This window comes from Neovison vison, chromosome 2, assembly GCF_020171115.1.
Source record: "Neovison vison isolate M4711 chromosome 2, ASM_NN_V1, whole genome shotgun sequence".
Classification (NCBI taxonomy): domain Eukaryota; kingdom Metazoa; phylum Chordata; class Mammalia; order Carnivora; family Mustelidae; genus Neogale; species Neogale vison.
Window position 1 is genome coordinate 166,337,983 of NC_058092.1, and position 12,356 is coordinate 166,350,338.

Sequence of the window (12,356 nt, forward strand, 5' to 3'; positions counted from 1 at the left end):
TTAAAAACATAGATAATGCTCGAATAAACACAAGCAGTATGTGTTTATTAGGGAAATTAAAAAACTGAAAAAAATTAAGCAATTAGTTTATGATTTCATTGCCCAAAGGCAACAGATGTTGATATGTGCCTTCAGCCTTCTTTCCTCTGAATAGTTTTGATACATGTATGTTTACAAAAATAGTATTCTTGTCTTCTGTAGCCTGTTGAGAGACAAAAGTATATATATGTATCACAACAGCTATAGAAATCTAGTCCTGTCTTAATGGAGGCTTAGTATTCTGTTGTATAATACTATATTTAATTCTGCCTGTGTAACTTTCAGGTGGTTTCTAATTCTTGGCATAATAAATGATACATTGAATTTTCTGGCTACAAAAGGTTTATTATAGTCTGCCCCAGAATGACTCAAATGGAAGCTCAAGGTATGGGAAGAGGGATTAGCTGGTCTTGCTGGTAGTGTAGGGCACTCCTTGAAATGGGTGACACGGTTCTAACCATCCAGGAAGGAACAGAACCAGGATATGTAGCATGAAATTGACATGGCCAGTTTCCTATTATTATTTCCTACATACTGCTTTCATCAGCCAGGACTCTTCTCTTTCCCTCTGGAACACGGTGGGGCTACGAGCACTGCATGGGTTATTTTAGGGAGGGGCCACGTAAAGGGAGTTGTTCAGTTGGTTAAGTTACAGGGCAGCTGCTGAGAAAGAATAGGTGTCAGATACTGTGAAATCTAAGTGTTGGACGTGGTGAAATAGACAAGTAGTGGAGGGGGGCAGCCTGAATAGCCCCCTAGCCCCATCTTTCTCCCATCTCCGCAAAATCAGGCAGCGTAGACCTTGTTCAGGTAGACACTGCTTACAGGACAATTTTGTTTGCTACTCAGAGTTTGACTCTGGAATTGTGAACACTGCATAATAGTAATTTAAAAGGACCATCTAAAGGTTAAGGCATCACGAGCTATCTAAAATTCTTCCACTGCGGATTGAAGTTAATATGCAGGTGTTTCAGCTGAAACTGTGCACTTGCTCTCAGTTTTATGAATTCTGCCTATTTAGGTTAACTCTTTGCGTGTTAAGTAACCACAATAACAACAAAATTCTAAAGCTAATGAGATTGGAGGAAAGCATTCCAGAGTTCCCCAGATTGAGTTCGAGAAGAATTGGACTGTTGTCTCCTGAGTATTGGAGTGGACTGCATTGCCCTAGAAGGTCTGATAGTCACTGCTGCCTTTTATGGAAGGTTCTGGGGATGCAAAGACCTTTTTCTGGACTTAATCTTTTTACTGAAAGACAGTTTGTGTATTTCAAGATAATGTCGGTTTCTGATTCGTGTTGCTCATTAACAAAGCACACACAGGTAGTTTCGTGTTAGAGGTCTGAGCTCCTCCACACTCTCCCAGTTCTGATCTTGACTGAGTTGATTATTTGAGCTAGGAGAGCAGACTTCACATAGAAAGCCCATGTTACTTCTGTTTTTAAAGATTTGATACAAGAAGCAGAACGTTTAACTCAGTGTGTGCTTCTAAGATTAATTGTGCAGCGCACTACTTTCTACTCTGATTTACCACTATCAGCAGGTAGAATCATCTGGAACTTTGCTGTAGTTTCTCCATTGAACTGGCAGCTAAGTTCACTCAGTTTTGGGTCCACTGTGCCTTAAAAAAATTGTAAAAATACAATTTTTAATTTCATGGCACTTAACTTTAAAAGTTCCTTGACTCTTCAAAGAATAAATATTCAATATAAAAACGTCTTCCATTTTTATGTCTTGCTTTATGTTACCCAAAGTACTGTCTGTTGTGCATAAATTCCTTAAACTAATATGCAAGAAGCAGACGGAATAAACGGAATTCTTCCGTTTTAGGAGACTGAGGCAGTGGGATTGGAGTAAAGTACTGAGCAGTTATTAGAACTCAGACGTTCTGAGCAGTTGCTTTGTGGGTATGCTACGCATTTTCTGGCATTTGAATTCTTGGAAACTTGAGTTCATTGTTTAGTTGATATTGTAGCTTTGTGTTAACACACCAATGTCTTATTTCTAGACAACGCCAGACAATAAGATAATATGGTAGATTCTTTTGGAATAGGGAGAAACACATATTCATAAAATATTTAGTTCTTTTGTTTGGTTAATGTTTTGTTTTCGTTACCAGGATAATTGCTTTAACCTGTTTTTCTGATTCTAGAGAGCTGGCTTTGATAATTAGCTATAAATAGTTCATAGTGTGTTGTGGCATATTGTCTGATGGATTTTATGATATTAAAGCTTAAAATACCTGTTCTAAGAATTGGAGCCAAATTGTTTTAGCACATTTATTTTTCACTCAGTTGGGGTCTCCTAGAAGCCCCTTCTGGGTTGGAATGTATAAGGCCTATGTGTTGTTGTCCTTGCCCTTAATCCTATAGGACTCTGTAGCTATTTTTTGGTTTTTGGTTTTTGTGTTCTATGTGGGTTTTTTGTTTGTTTGTTTGTTTGTTTTTAAAGGACGCTTAAACTGCCCTTCACTCATGTGTACATCTGTGAATATTTGCAGTGGGCGGCCCTGGAAAGCATGGTGGGTTTGTCTCTCTCTGGGGCTAACTCTGCTATGCCGGAGAGTTTAGACACTGCACAGTCTCACTGGACTTCACCTTACTTATGGCTGAGACTTGTGAGTGAACAAGCCCTCCAGCTTCTTTTCCATTGCTCATATTCTGGTATGGGGGAATATCAAGATTTTACTCTCTTACGACTTCCGAGTTCTGAGTACCAAGTCTGAGGACTTGAGCTATGCATGGTTTCTAAACACTGTCCAGTAGTGGATTCAGGATGGCTTTTCAGGCCGGAGGTGCTGGTGGTAGTTTTTTGAGCTCAGCCTAACCCACAGTCTTCTGGGTCTAGATGTGGAAACACTTCTCAGAAATGCTGCAGTGTCTTTGATTCTGTTCTGAAGCGAGTGTGTGGGACCCGGAGGAAGTGATTCTCCCACCTTTCCTCCCACGGCCAGGCCTGGGGTCTTAGTTAAGTCCTACCCATGAGCCATGGCCTTTGACATTCCGAGTACCTGCCAAGCACTTACTTCCAGAGAAGTGACCTTTTCCCCTTTTATACGATTTTGGCATCATCTGCACGAAAATAGCATCTATACCTTTATTTTCAAGCTGCAAAGCTTGCTTGAAAAACAAAGGTTTGCTTTCTCATGAAATCTGGAAGGCTCTTTGAACTCGTGTGGTGGAACGATTGGGCTTTTGAAAGGGGCAGCTTCAGTACGTATTCACGAGACGTCACTGCAGGCCTAGTCGGGTGTCAGGAAGAAAGCAGGATGTTACCAGAAGAACAAGACAGATTTCTTGGAGTAATGAATAGCTTTCATTCCTTCTCCCTGATGGGAGCCTCCTGGAGGAGCAGCCTGCAGGAAGCTGGGTGAGGCTGTACTTGATCCTGTTTTCCACAGGAAACTGAGGCTCGGCAGGGCTCGAGGGCTCTAGCAAGGAGGGAGATGGCCGAGTTGGGTCTCAGCTGCTGGCTCCCCATCTCACACGGCTGACACGCATCGTAGCACTGGGCGCACAAGCCAGTTCCGGGCATCAGCGCAGACACTGGTGGTGTCGGGATGCAGGGAGGTGACAGGGCTGGGGACCATCTGAAGGACTGAAGGAGGACTTGGCACTTGTTGGAGAGGAAATGGAAAGTGCCAACGTGGCTCTTAGGGAGTCAACCCTGTTTTGGCCTAGTTATTGGTGGAAGCCACCTTGTGTTCCTTGACCATCCAGATTGTTCTGAAGCAGTTTTCAGTATCAGTGGCATTTCCAGTAGACTTTGTGTTCTCTTCCACTGTCTACATGTTGACAGATGTGAGGGGACATCTCTTGAGATATGAACAGATATTGAGTGAGTTATGCGGGTGCTCGAGACCATAGCCCTTCCACCGTCACTCATGGTCTCCTGAGGGGGAGTGGGTGCAGACAGACATGTTACAGAAAGCACTGGAACAGCAGCATACACAGAAGGAAGAACACCCAACCTTTTTGCAAAGTCTGGGTTAGCTTGAACTTTATTGCCGTTTCATTGGTTGTTATTTGATGGGGAAATTGGGAGTGGACATCTGTCCATTTTTATTCCACAGTCAGATTTGGGGTTCGGTAGAGCGGAGCCTGGGTCTCATTTGTGCCAGTACCTCCCAGTTTGCTGACAGGAGTCACTGGGGAGGTGGCCAGTAGGACAGACTCCGTGACATCCATTTAAGAAATCCTGCTACCCAGTTTTCCTCCTGGAGGATTTTCTAGAGCTTCTAATACACTAATACATGCTGCCCTCTCTAGAAGATGCTCTAGTATACTATTCCTCAGACTTAACTAGGATTTTTTATTTTTTGAAAAAAGCATTTTATCAGATGATTATTCTACAAGGCATACGTAGGAAATACTGCCGATACTGATTTCTAGCCATGAACCGTACAGATCTGTGCAGGTGTTTTTGTAGTTAATACAACATTCACCATGTGAGGGAAAGAAGTTAAGCTCACTCTTAAGGTGTTTTCACAGTGAGAGTAGACAGTAGCTCTTGGATAGGATAGAAAAATTGAGAAAGGAGAAAAAGGATGTGGGATCAACAGACTTCTCTCAGTGCTGGATTTAGGTATGGTTTTTAAAGCACCGACAACAGCCCTGTGAGGGGGTATTTGAATCTTCTCCTTTCACAGATGAGTAAGCTACAGCTCACCCCGGGGTTACCCGTGGGAGATCTTGAGTCAGATTATGTTCTGGCTTCTGCTGATGACATATTTCACTAACCATGGTGATCTGTTACAGAACTGGGTCTTTGTTCTTAACTTTCTTGTTTTAAATTATAAGTGTTGCAAAAGTTTACGGGTTTATTAGAGAAAAACAGGTGGGACAAGAGTAGAAAATGCCCCGCATGGAGGAAAAAGGGATTCATTGGTATTTTTGCATGTTGTTGGACCAGATGGTCCTGAGGCTCAACGTTTCTGTGATTCTCTCCTATATCTGTTAGGTTGCTGTGTTTTATGTACACGTGAAAACATTTCTCCACCAGCTAGAATGGTAGATGAGGCAGATTTGCTGCCTGATTTCAGGTTATCTCAGTGAGCAAGTGAGCGTGGAGGGAGCCTCTGAGCCATCCAAAGTCCTGTTGCATTATTGCTTAGGCAACACGCCTTTGGAGAGGCTGTGATACGGTCCTGGGGGGTGTCCTCTGCTGCTCCTTCGGGGAAGGCCAGTGGGGGAGCCCGCAGTCCCTCGGGCCAGTGAGTGCGAGACAGACGTGGCCTCCGCAGGGGCCAGGTCTGCGTCCTCCTGACACTCATGCTCTGGGCCATGCGCCCTGCGGGGACGGGCATGCAGCCCCCTCCTGACTGTGTCTCTTGCCTCCGCAGAAGGAAGACGGCCAGGGCGCCATGAGGTGAGCGTGCTGGCCCCGAGAGCCCCTGAGAGCAGTGTGCGGGCTGCGGGAGCGAGAGCGGCCCCGCACGTCTGGCCACGCACGTCCCCGGCATGAGGCCGGGCAGCATGGGCGCGCCGCCGCGGGACCGCTGACCCCCGCCCGTCGGGACCATGAAGGAGGTGGTGTACTGGTCCCCCAAGAAGGTGGCAGACTGGCTGCTGGAGCACGCCATGCCCGAGTACTGTGAGCCCCTGGAGCACTTCACGGGCCGGGACCTGATCGGCCTGACCCGGGAGGACTTCACGCGGCCACCCCTGTGCCGCGTGTCGGCAGACAGCGGGCAGCGGCTCCTGGACATGATCGAGACCCTGAAGGTGGAGCAGCACATGGAGGCGCACAAGAACGGCCACGCCAACGGGCACCTGGGTGCAGGTGCGGCCGGCCCCGGCCCCGGCCTCCAGGCCAAGCCCAATGGGGTGCCCAACGGCTATAGGAAGGAGATGATCAAGATCCCCATGCCAGAGCCCGAGCGCTCCCAGTACCCCATGGAGTGGGGCAAAACGTGCCTGGCCTTCCTGTACGCACTGGCCTGCTTCGTCCTCACCACGGTGATGATCTCGGTCGTCCACGAGCGAGTGCCTCCCAAGGAGGTGCAGCCCCCGCTGCCGGACACATTCTTCGACCATTTTAACCGGGTGCAGTGGGCCTTTTCGATCTGTGAAATTAACGGCATGATCCTCGTAGGACTCTGGCTAATTCAGTGGCTGCTCTTAAAATACAAGTAAGTAAAGTGACAGCTGTGGGACTCTGGGGCTGCGGGCGGGGGGGGGGGGTCTGCCTTGCAGACCTCTGGTAGTCATTGTTTGGAAGTGAATGTTTTCAAGCAGTAGGAATCAAAGCATACTAGCTCCTTTTTTAATTCTGATTTTATTATTTTAAACCATGTGCCCTGTTGAACTAGCGAGAGCTCTGGCAGTTGTAAGAAAATGCTGTGTTTACTGCCTGTTTGGTACAGGATTCCTACAGAGCGGTGACTGGGGTTGTGGAGATGATGTTCTTCTGTTTTCACAGGAAGGAGAACCCTCATGGAGCACAGGCTATCGAATCACAGAGAAAGTACCCAAACTCAGGGTCATTAACCTGCCAAATAAATTGTGGACAGTCGGCCTGCTGGCCATGTGGCTGTCCCCACACAGGCTCAGACAGTGGGCCCCTTGGCAGGGCGTATTTAAAGATGTTTCACACACAGAACGTGGAACAGCGGTTCCAGAGGGCTGGGGGCCGTGGGGAGAAGATGTTCTCAAGAAACGACTTGTTTAGGCCCATGGAGTGTGGACAAACCTGCATGGCTTTCCGTCTTCTAGAACGTGTGCCACTTAACATGTGGCTGTTGCATTGCGGTTTCTTAGGATTTTAAACGGGCACATTTTAGTTTCAGGTAGATCCACTTTTTTTTATTATTATTATTATAACTGATTACTTTAACCTTTATTTTTTAATAAAATACATTAGTCTAGTAGTTCCAGGATACAAAATTAACCAGTTCTGAAGTGGTTAATGATAACAGCACAAAGATCAGTCCTTCCTTGGGGGACAGTCCCCTCCCTGATGCCTCTTTCATAAGCCGTGTGGCTCTGTCCAAGGACAGTAGGACATGCTCCACGTTCTGCTTGTTCTTAAAACCAACCTGGTTTTCAAATAGGGGCTGTAGCATGGCGCTTGCTGAGCCTCCAGCCTCGAACGAGTCTCTCTGGTAGGACCCTACCAGGCCAAAGCTATGTCCCAAGCTCTGAACTCCATGCAGACCCCGTCCAGCAAGCTCTGTGTTGGGTTGCTAGGGGCCGACTAAGCACCAACATTGTTCTCCTCCTTGGCGTCTGCTTTTCCCCGTTAGTGGACTGTCACTGTGGCTTCCGTGCATGGGAGCTGGGAACGGTGTGTTGAAAAACTGCACTTGTGTCCAGTGGACTGTGTTTCACGACCTGCAGTACGGTCGAATATTAAGGAAATCCTCTTAAATCAAGAAAACAAACTGCAGACTGAGAGTCTGCACCGAACTTGATCCAAGAAACGATGAGTTTTTTCCTGGAATGTGTTTGCACCTTGAAAATTCGATATCCACAATTTGGAAATGAGCACAGTGCCTGACTGTGCACTGGGAAGGTGCTGTCAACCTTTATAAAGGAAGTTGTTTAAGTGGATGGTATTTATTTTGGGGTTGTCTTGTCAGTGCCACGGTAAAGCTAAGTTTAAAATAGAAACTGTGGTCTGGGCTCTGTTGATTGGGTAGAAGACTTTTTGGTGGTTTGTTGGCTTAGTTTTAATAGGCTAGCTAGGTAGGATAGTGTTGAAATGTGAGGTGCTCAGAATTTACTAAATTACATTCTTTCAGCCGCCAAACTTCAGATCTGCTTTTGATTTCAAACTTTTTTTTCTCCCCCTGAAAGCCCTTTAGAAAACAATGCCAGTATGTTTTGCTTTACAAAGGCAGGGTCAATTCAAATTATGTTTTCTGGGTTTTTCCCTGATTTTTGTTGTTCTGTGTATTACGGTTTTGTTTTCTTTTCTTTTCATAAAAATTTGCACGTGCAAGAGAATAATTTACTGCCCTAGAATAAAACATTATCTGTCAGTCATACTGTGTGCAAATTCAGATGTGTCACAGAACTGTTACTTTTATCTTATTTTACTTTTTTTTAGAACTGTGACTTTTAAATAATGTCTTGTTCTAGGAAGTGTCCTCACAATAGGGCTTGCTTCTTTTTTTTTTTTTAATATTTATTTATTTGATAGAGAGAGAGAGAGAGAGATCACAAGTAGGCAGAGAGAGGGGGAAGCAGGCTCCCTGCTGAGCAGAGAGCCTGATTCAGGGCTCGATCCCAGGACCCTGGGATCATGACCTGAGCCAAAGGCCAAGGCTTTAGCCCACTGAGCCATCCAGGCGCCCCAGGCTTGCTTCTTTTAAGCAGATTACTCTTTATGTTTCTCTCCGCTGGGACTTCTCCTCAGACCAGTAGTGATTTCATGTTTTACTGGTATGAACGGCCAGTGTCATAGTCATTTGGGCATTGAAATGACGCAGCCGCCTTAAGCTGTGAGTCCGTTGGTTCACACCTTGGGCAGAATCAGGCCAGTGCACGGCTGCAGGGCCGCCTGGGTCCAGCCCCCGTCAGGCCCCAGTGTGCCAGTGATGTGGGCCAGTCTCTAAGTCCCCAGAGCTTATTTTTTTCTCACAGATATAATAAGGGCCTCCTAGTCTAGATGATACCTGTTATTCTGTACAATTGTGTTTTGTTTCCAGCATGATCCAATGGACCAGTTACGTTTAAAAAGTACTAGCTGAGGAGTGGTTTTTGACCAGAAGACATCCAGCTCAGGATTCTCTGAAGTCTTCTCTTGAGTTTCCCCATTGGCAGGAGACGGACGCAGGAAGGGGAAGCCAGTGGTCACGATCATCCAGCCCCATCCGCCTCCTGGGGCACATCCCGGCTCCCCGGCTCCTCCCTGGGGAGGCCCCTCTTCAGCGAATGTGACACAGCAGAGATGTAAGGGGGGGAGGAGAGATCGAGACTGACAGCCAAGCAGCCCGTGTAAATGAGCTCCTTTCCCTGGCTCTCATCAAGATCATTAGGATGCTTCATAGGGTCAGACCGCTCGTTTCCAGTCATTTGGCTCTTGGCACTTCTGGTTGTGGTATATTCTCTCGAACAGAGCTGACATCTCACTCTGTGCTTGTCTGCCGCATCTTGCCCTCTCTCCCCCACCTCCCCCAGAGGTTTGCCCCTCAGGAGCACAGCTCACTCGCTCCCAGGAGTTAAGCTTGTTTGTCCAGTAATTCCCCAAGGGCATTTGACTTTGACTCTAAGAGTCTCTGAGCCCTCAAAGGACTCAGTCTAGTCCTTCCTGCTTCTGCATCGTGCACTTCTTAGAGAATTGGAGGCTGAAGCTGGAGAGGATAATTTATTGAGCAATGAGGTCACTGAAATTTGGGCCAGTAACAAGCCCTTTAGCCAGATGTGTATATATGTATCTGTACATACACATACATTCATGTGGGATTTCCGTGGCATTACGAAGTGGAAAACAACAATAATGCCCATCTTTGGGAACTTTTTGATTTTTAAAATTGTAAATAATGTTGTCTCCCCGTTTAGAATTGGACTTTCAAGCCACCGACTAGGAAAAAGCCCTGGGGAGTCTCTGCATTTGTGTCAGACTTCACTGCAAAACAGGTATCCCTTGTTTTTGGAAAGCATGACAAAGTGTATGTTAACCTTACTCATTTGGTAAGGGCTCCTCGTGCGTGGCCGAGAGGTCGCTCCCACGACGTGGGACCCATGTGACTGAGCTCTGTCAGGATGGCGTGAGTCCCCGACAGAGAAGAAGGTCAGGGAGCAGGGTTGTGGAATTTCTGAGTCCGTTCAGGGTCCTCCGGCCACCAGAGAAAGCACTGTGACCTAGACCCACGGTCACAGGTGCCACAGACTCCACTCATCCCCCACCGAGTCACCACGCTTCTCTTCCAGCTTCCTCCCTCCTCCCAGGCGGGCAGTGGCTTTTCCTAGAAACCTACAATGTCTCCTTTCCTTCCACGCCAAGAGTTCCTGCGTTCTGACCCTCTGACTTCAGGTTCTTCACTTCTTGTGTTCTCATGTCGTGCTGGGCGCTGGGTGCTCTGGGGGAGTCCCTGCCCTCTTCCTTAGTTTGGATTCAGACTCCTTCGTAATCTGGCCGTGCTCTGTCCCCACCTCCTCTCTGACTGCTCGGCTCGTTTCCCCAGAGCTCATGTCACTGTGCTTTCTGCCCCTCAGTGCGAGGGTTGAAGTTCCTCCAGGGAAAAGCGTCTATCCCGCCTGTCATTCATCTTTATGCCCCACTGCGGGGTACCGAGGCTGCCAGACAGAAAGTGCTCATTTACATTCGTGTGTTCCTTCACTTTGTCTTTACTGAGCAAACTACTGGTCCTGGGCACTGCTCCCACCCCCGGGGTGCTGCCCTGAGTCCTCCTGGAGCTCACGCTCTGGCCAGGGTGAAGCAGACACTCAGAACGAACGAATGAGGCCCGGCGGTGTTCAGGGAAATGGAGAGAATTGAAGCGGTGTGCCGGCCTCCGTGCTGTGGGTTGCGGGGAAGGGGTGCTGTTTGATATGGTCACTCAGAAAGGCCTCTGAGAGGTGACCGTTGAGCAGACCCCTGAGTCCAGGTGAGGGGGCGCCGCGCAGGTGTGTGAGGCAGGAGCTGTCCACGTGGGAGAGGTGAGCACAGAGGACCTGCAGCTCCCCCGAGGCAAAGCCAAGGGCGCATCTGGTCCACCTAGCGGAGAGGAAGTGGTGAGGCAGGAGGTCAGCAGGGTGTGGGCGGCAGACCCCCAAGAGGACAGCAAGGGCCGTGGGTGAAGCGCTGGGATACTGTCCCAGGCGTGGTGGCGGGTTGTCAGAGGAGAGTGATGTGATCAGGTCAGTATTGTTTAGGAACCGCTTGGCTGCAGTGTAGACACAGACAAGCCAGAGTGGCCAGGGCAGCCAGCAGGATGCCACTGCAGCCGCCAGGAGGGAAGATGGCTAACACTTAACGGGATGTCTGAGGGTGTCTTGTGCTGGGTCAATGGGGAGGGATGGCTGGCTTCGGGTGCATTTGGGGATCCCTCTGTTTTCCAGCCACAGGGCCAGCTGCCACTGCAGAATTTCTCATAGGAGATTTTGAGGTCTCTCTGTGAATCCTGAATTTTCTACAGAATTGAATGAGGAGATCTAATTCACTAATGGGAGTTCCCAAAACCTTGTTTGAATATGTTTTACTTCAAAGTCCAGTCACGTGTGTATCCCAGTAGCTGTTTTCTCCTGTGGCTACTTTTGGATGAGATGGTTGCCCAAAGGGAGTCGCGGGAGTCTGCCGGGTTTGCAGGTGGGGACAGTTTAAGGACGAGTTAAGTGTTGCCAGATGTATTGGCCGTTGGCGGAGAAGAAAGGGAGCCGCCGGGTAGCTGAGATGCAGAGTGGAGTCGAGTCGAAAGAGCTGAGTGGTCGAGGCCCTTGGGGCCCGGTGTAGAACATTCCAGCATAAACAGTGGCAAGGAATTCCAGAGACCACAGCCACGGAGTAGGTTTGGAAGTTGATGGCATCCCAAGGGGAAAAGGAGGAGCAGAAGGGGGAATGGTGCTCGCAGACCCTCTGAAGAGCTGCCACGACCTCTGTCTAGAGGAGCTTCTGGGGCTGTGCTCCTCTGCGGGAAGGAGCCTGTGTGGGGTCCCAGTGTGGCTTTTCCGCGGTCGTGCTCCGAGAGCACAGACGGGGACCCCTGGGTGGCTGGTGGCAGTGTGTGTGTTTCACGCTCAGAGACCACTCTGGGAAGGGCTTGTTTTGTTTTTCATCCTTGATGAACGCTCTGGCTTTGAGGGCCTTGTTCACCAGGAGGGTATCTGCCAACCTAAGGACGTGGGACAGCATCACCTCTCCCCTGCAAGAGGGGTCTCGTTTCCCACAGTGCCCCTGTGCTCGCGGGCAGCTGCTGCCGTCTGATGTGGACTCGGCTCGTGCGGGCTTGTGGCTCACTCTGCGGGCTGGGCTGACTGGGAAGGCTGGCTCATTCCTTTTATTCCGTTTTAACTCCACGACTGTTCACAGTAAGCGGATTGGATCAGAGGACTCCTGTCTCTCCTCCTCTGATCCCCGAGGCAGTTTAGGACATGGTTACTGTCCACCGCATCCCTGTTGTTTTCAGGTCTCCGATGGCTGCTGTTAAGTTTTTCACAGCTCAGCGTGTGGCGCACCTGACCGGAAGCTGGCCGTCCCGCTCCCGTGCCGTGGGGGCCATTCCTCACACTCTGGGGGAGGGTTGCCTTTACTGTAAATGGACCTCGTGCTGAGCACCACGAGCCTGGTCTGTCATGGGGCATCAGGACGGCTTTACGTTCAGTTGTCGATGGAGAGTGATCGAGGGCGAGGCAGCGGCACTGAGCACAGCAGAGC

General features: G+C 48.8%; 1 protein-coding gene across 10 annotated transcripts in view; it reads left to right on the forward strand.

Annotated features, from left to right (window-relative positions):
- Positions 1 to 12,356, forward strand: part of SGMS1 (sphingomyelin synthase 1) — a 262,858-nt gene that overhangs the window by 219,853 nt on the left and 30,649 nt on the right. For 9 of the 10 annotated variants that reach the window (XM_044239503.1, XM_044239509.1, XM_044239504.1 and 6 more), the window contains one exon: positions 5,380 to 6,168. In XM_044239503.1, coding sequence (XP_044095438.1) covers positions 5,558 to 6,168 — 611 coding nt within the window. In that variant the 5' untranslated portion in view covers positions 5,380 to 5,557. Of the gene's footprint in view, positions 1 to 5,379; positions 6,169 to 9,541; positions 9,620 to 12,356 lie in introns of all 10 variants that reach the window. The other variant, XM_044239513.1, reaches the window with a different exon arrangement.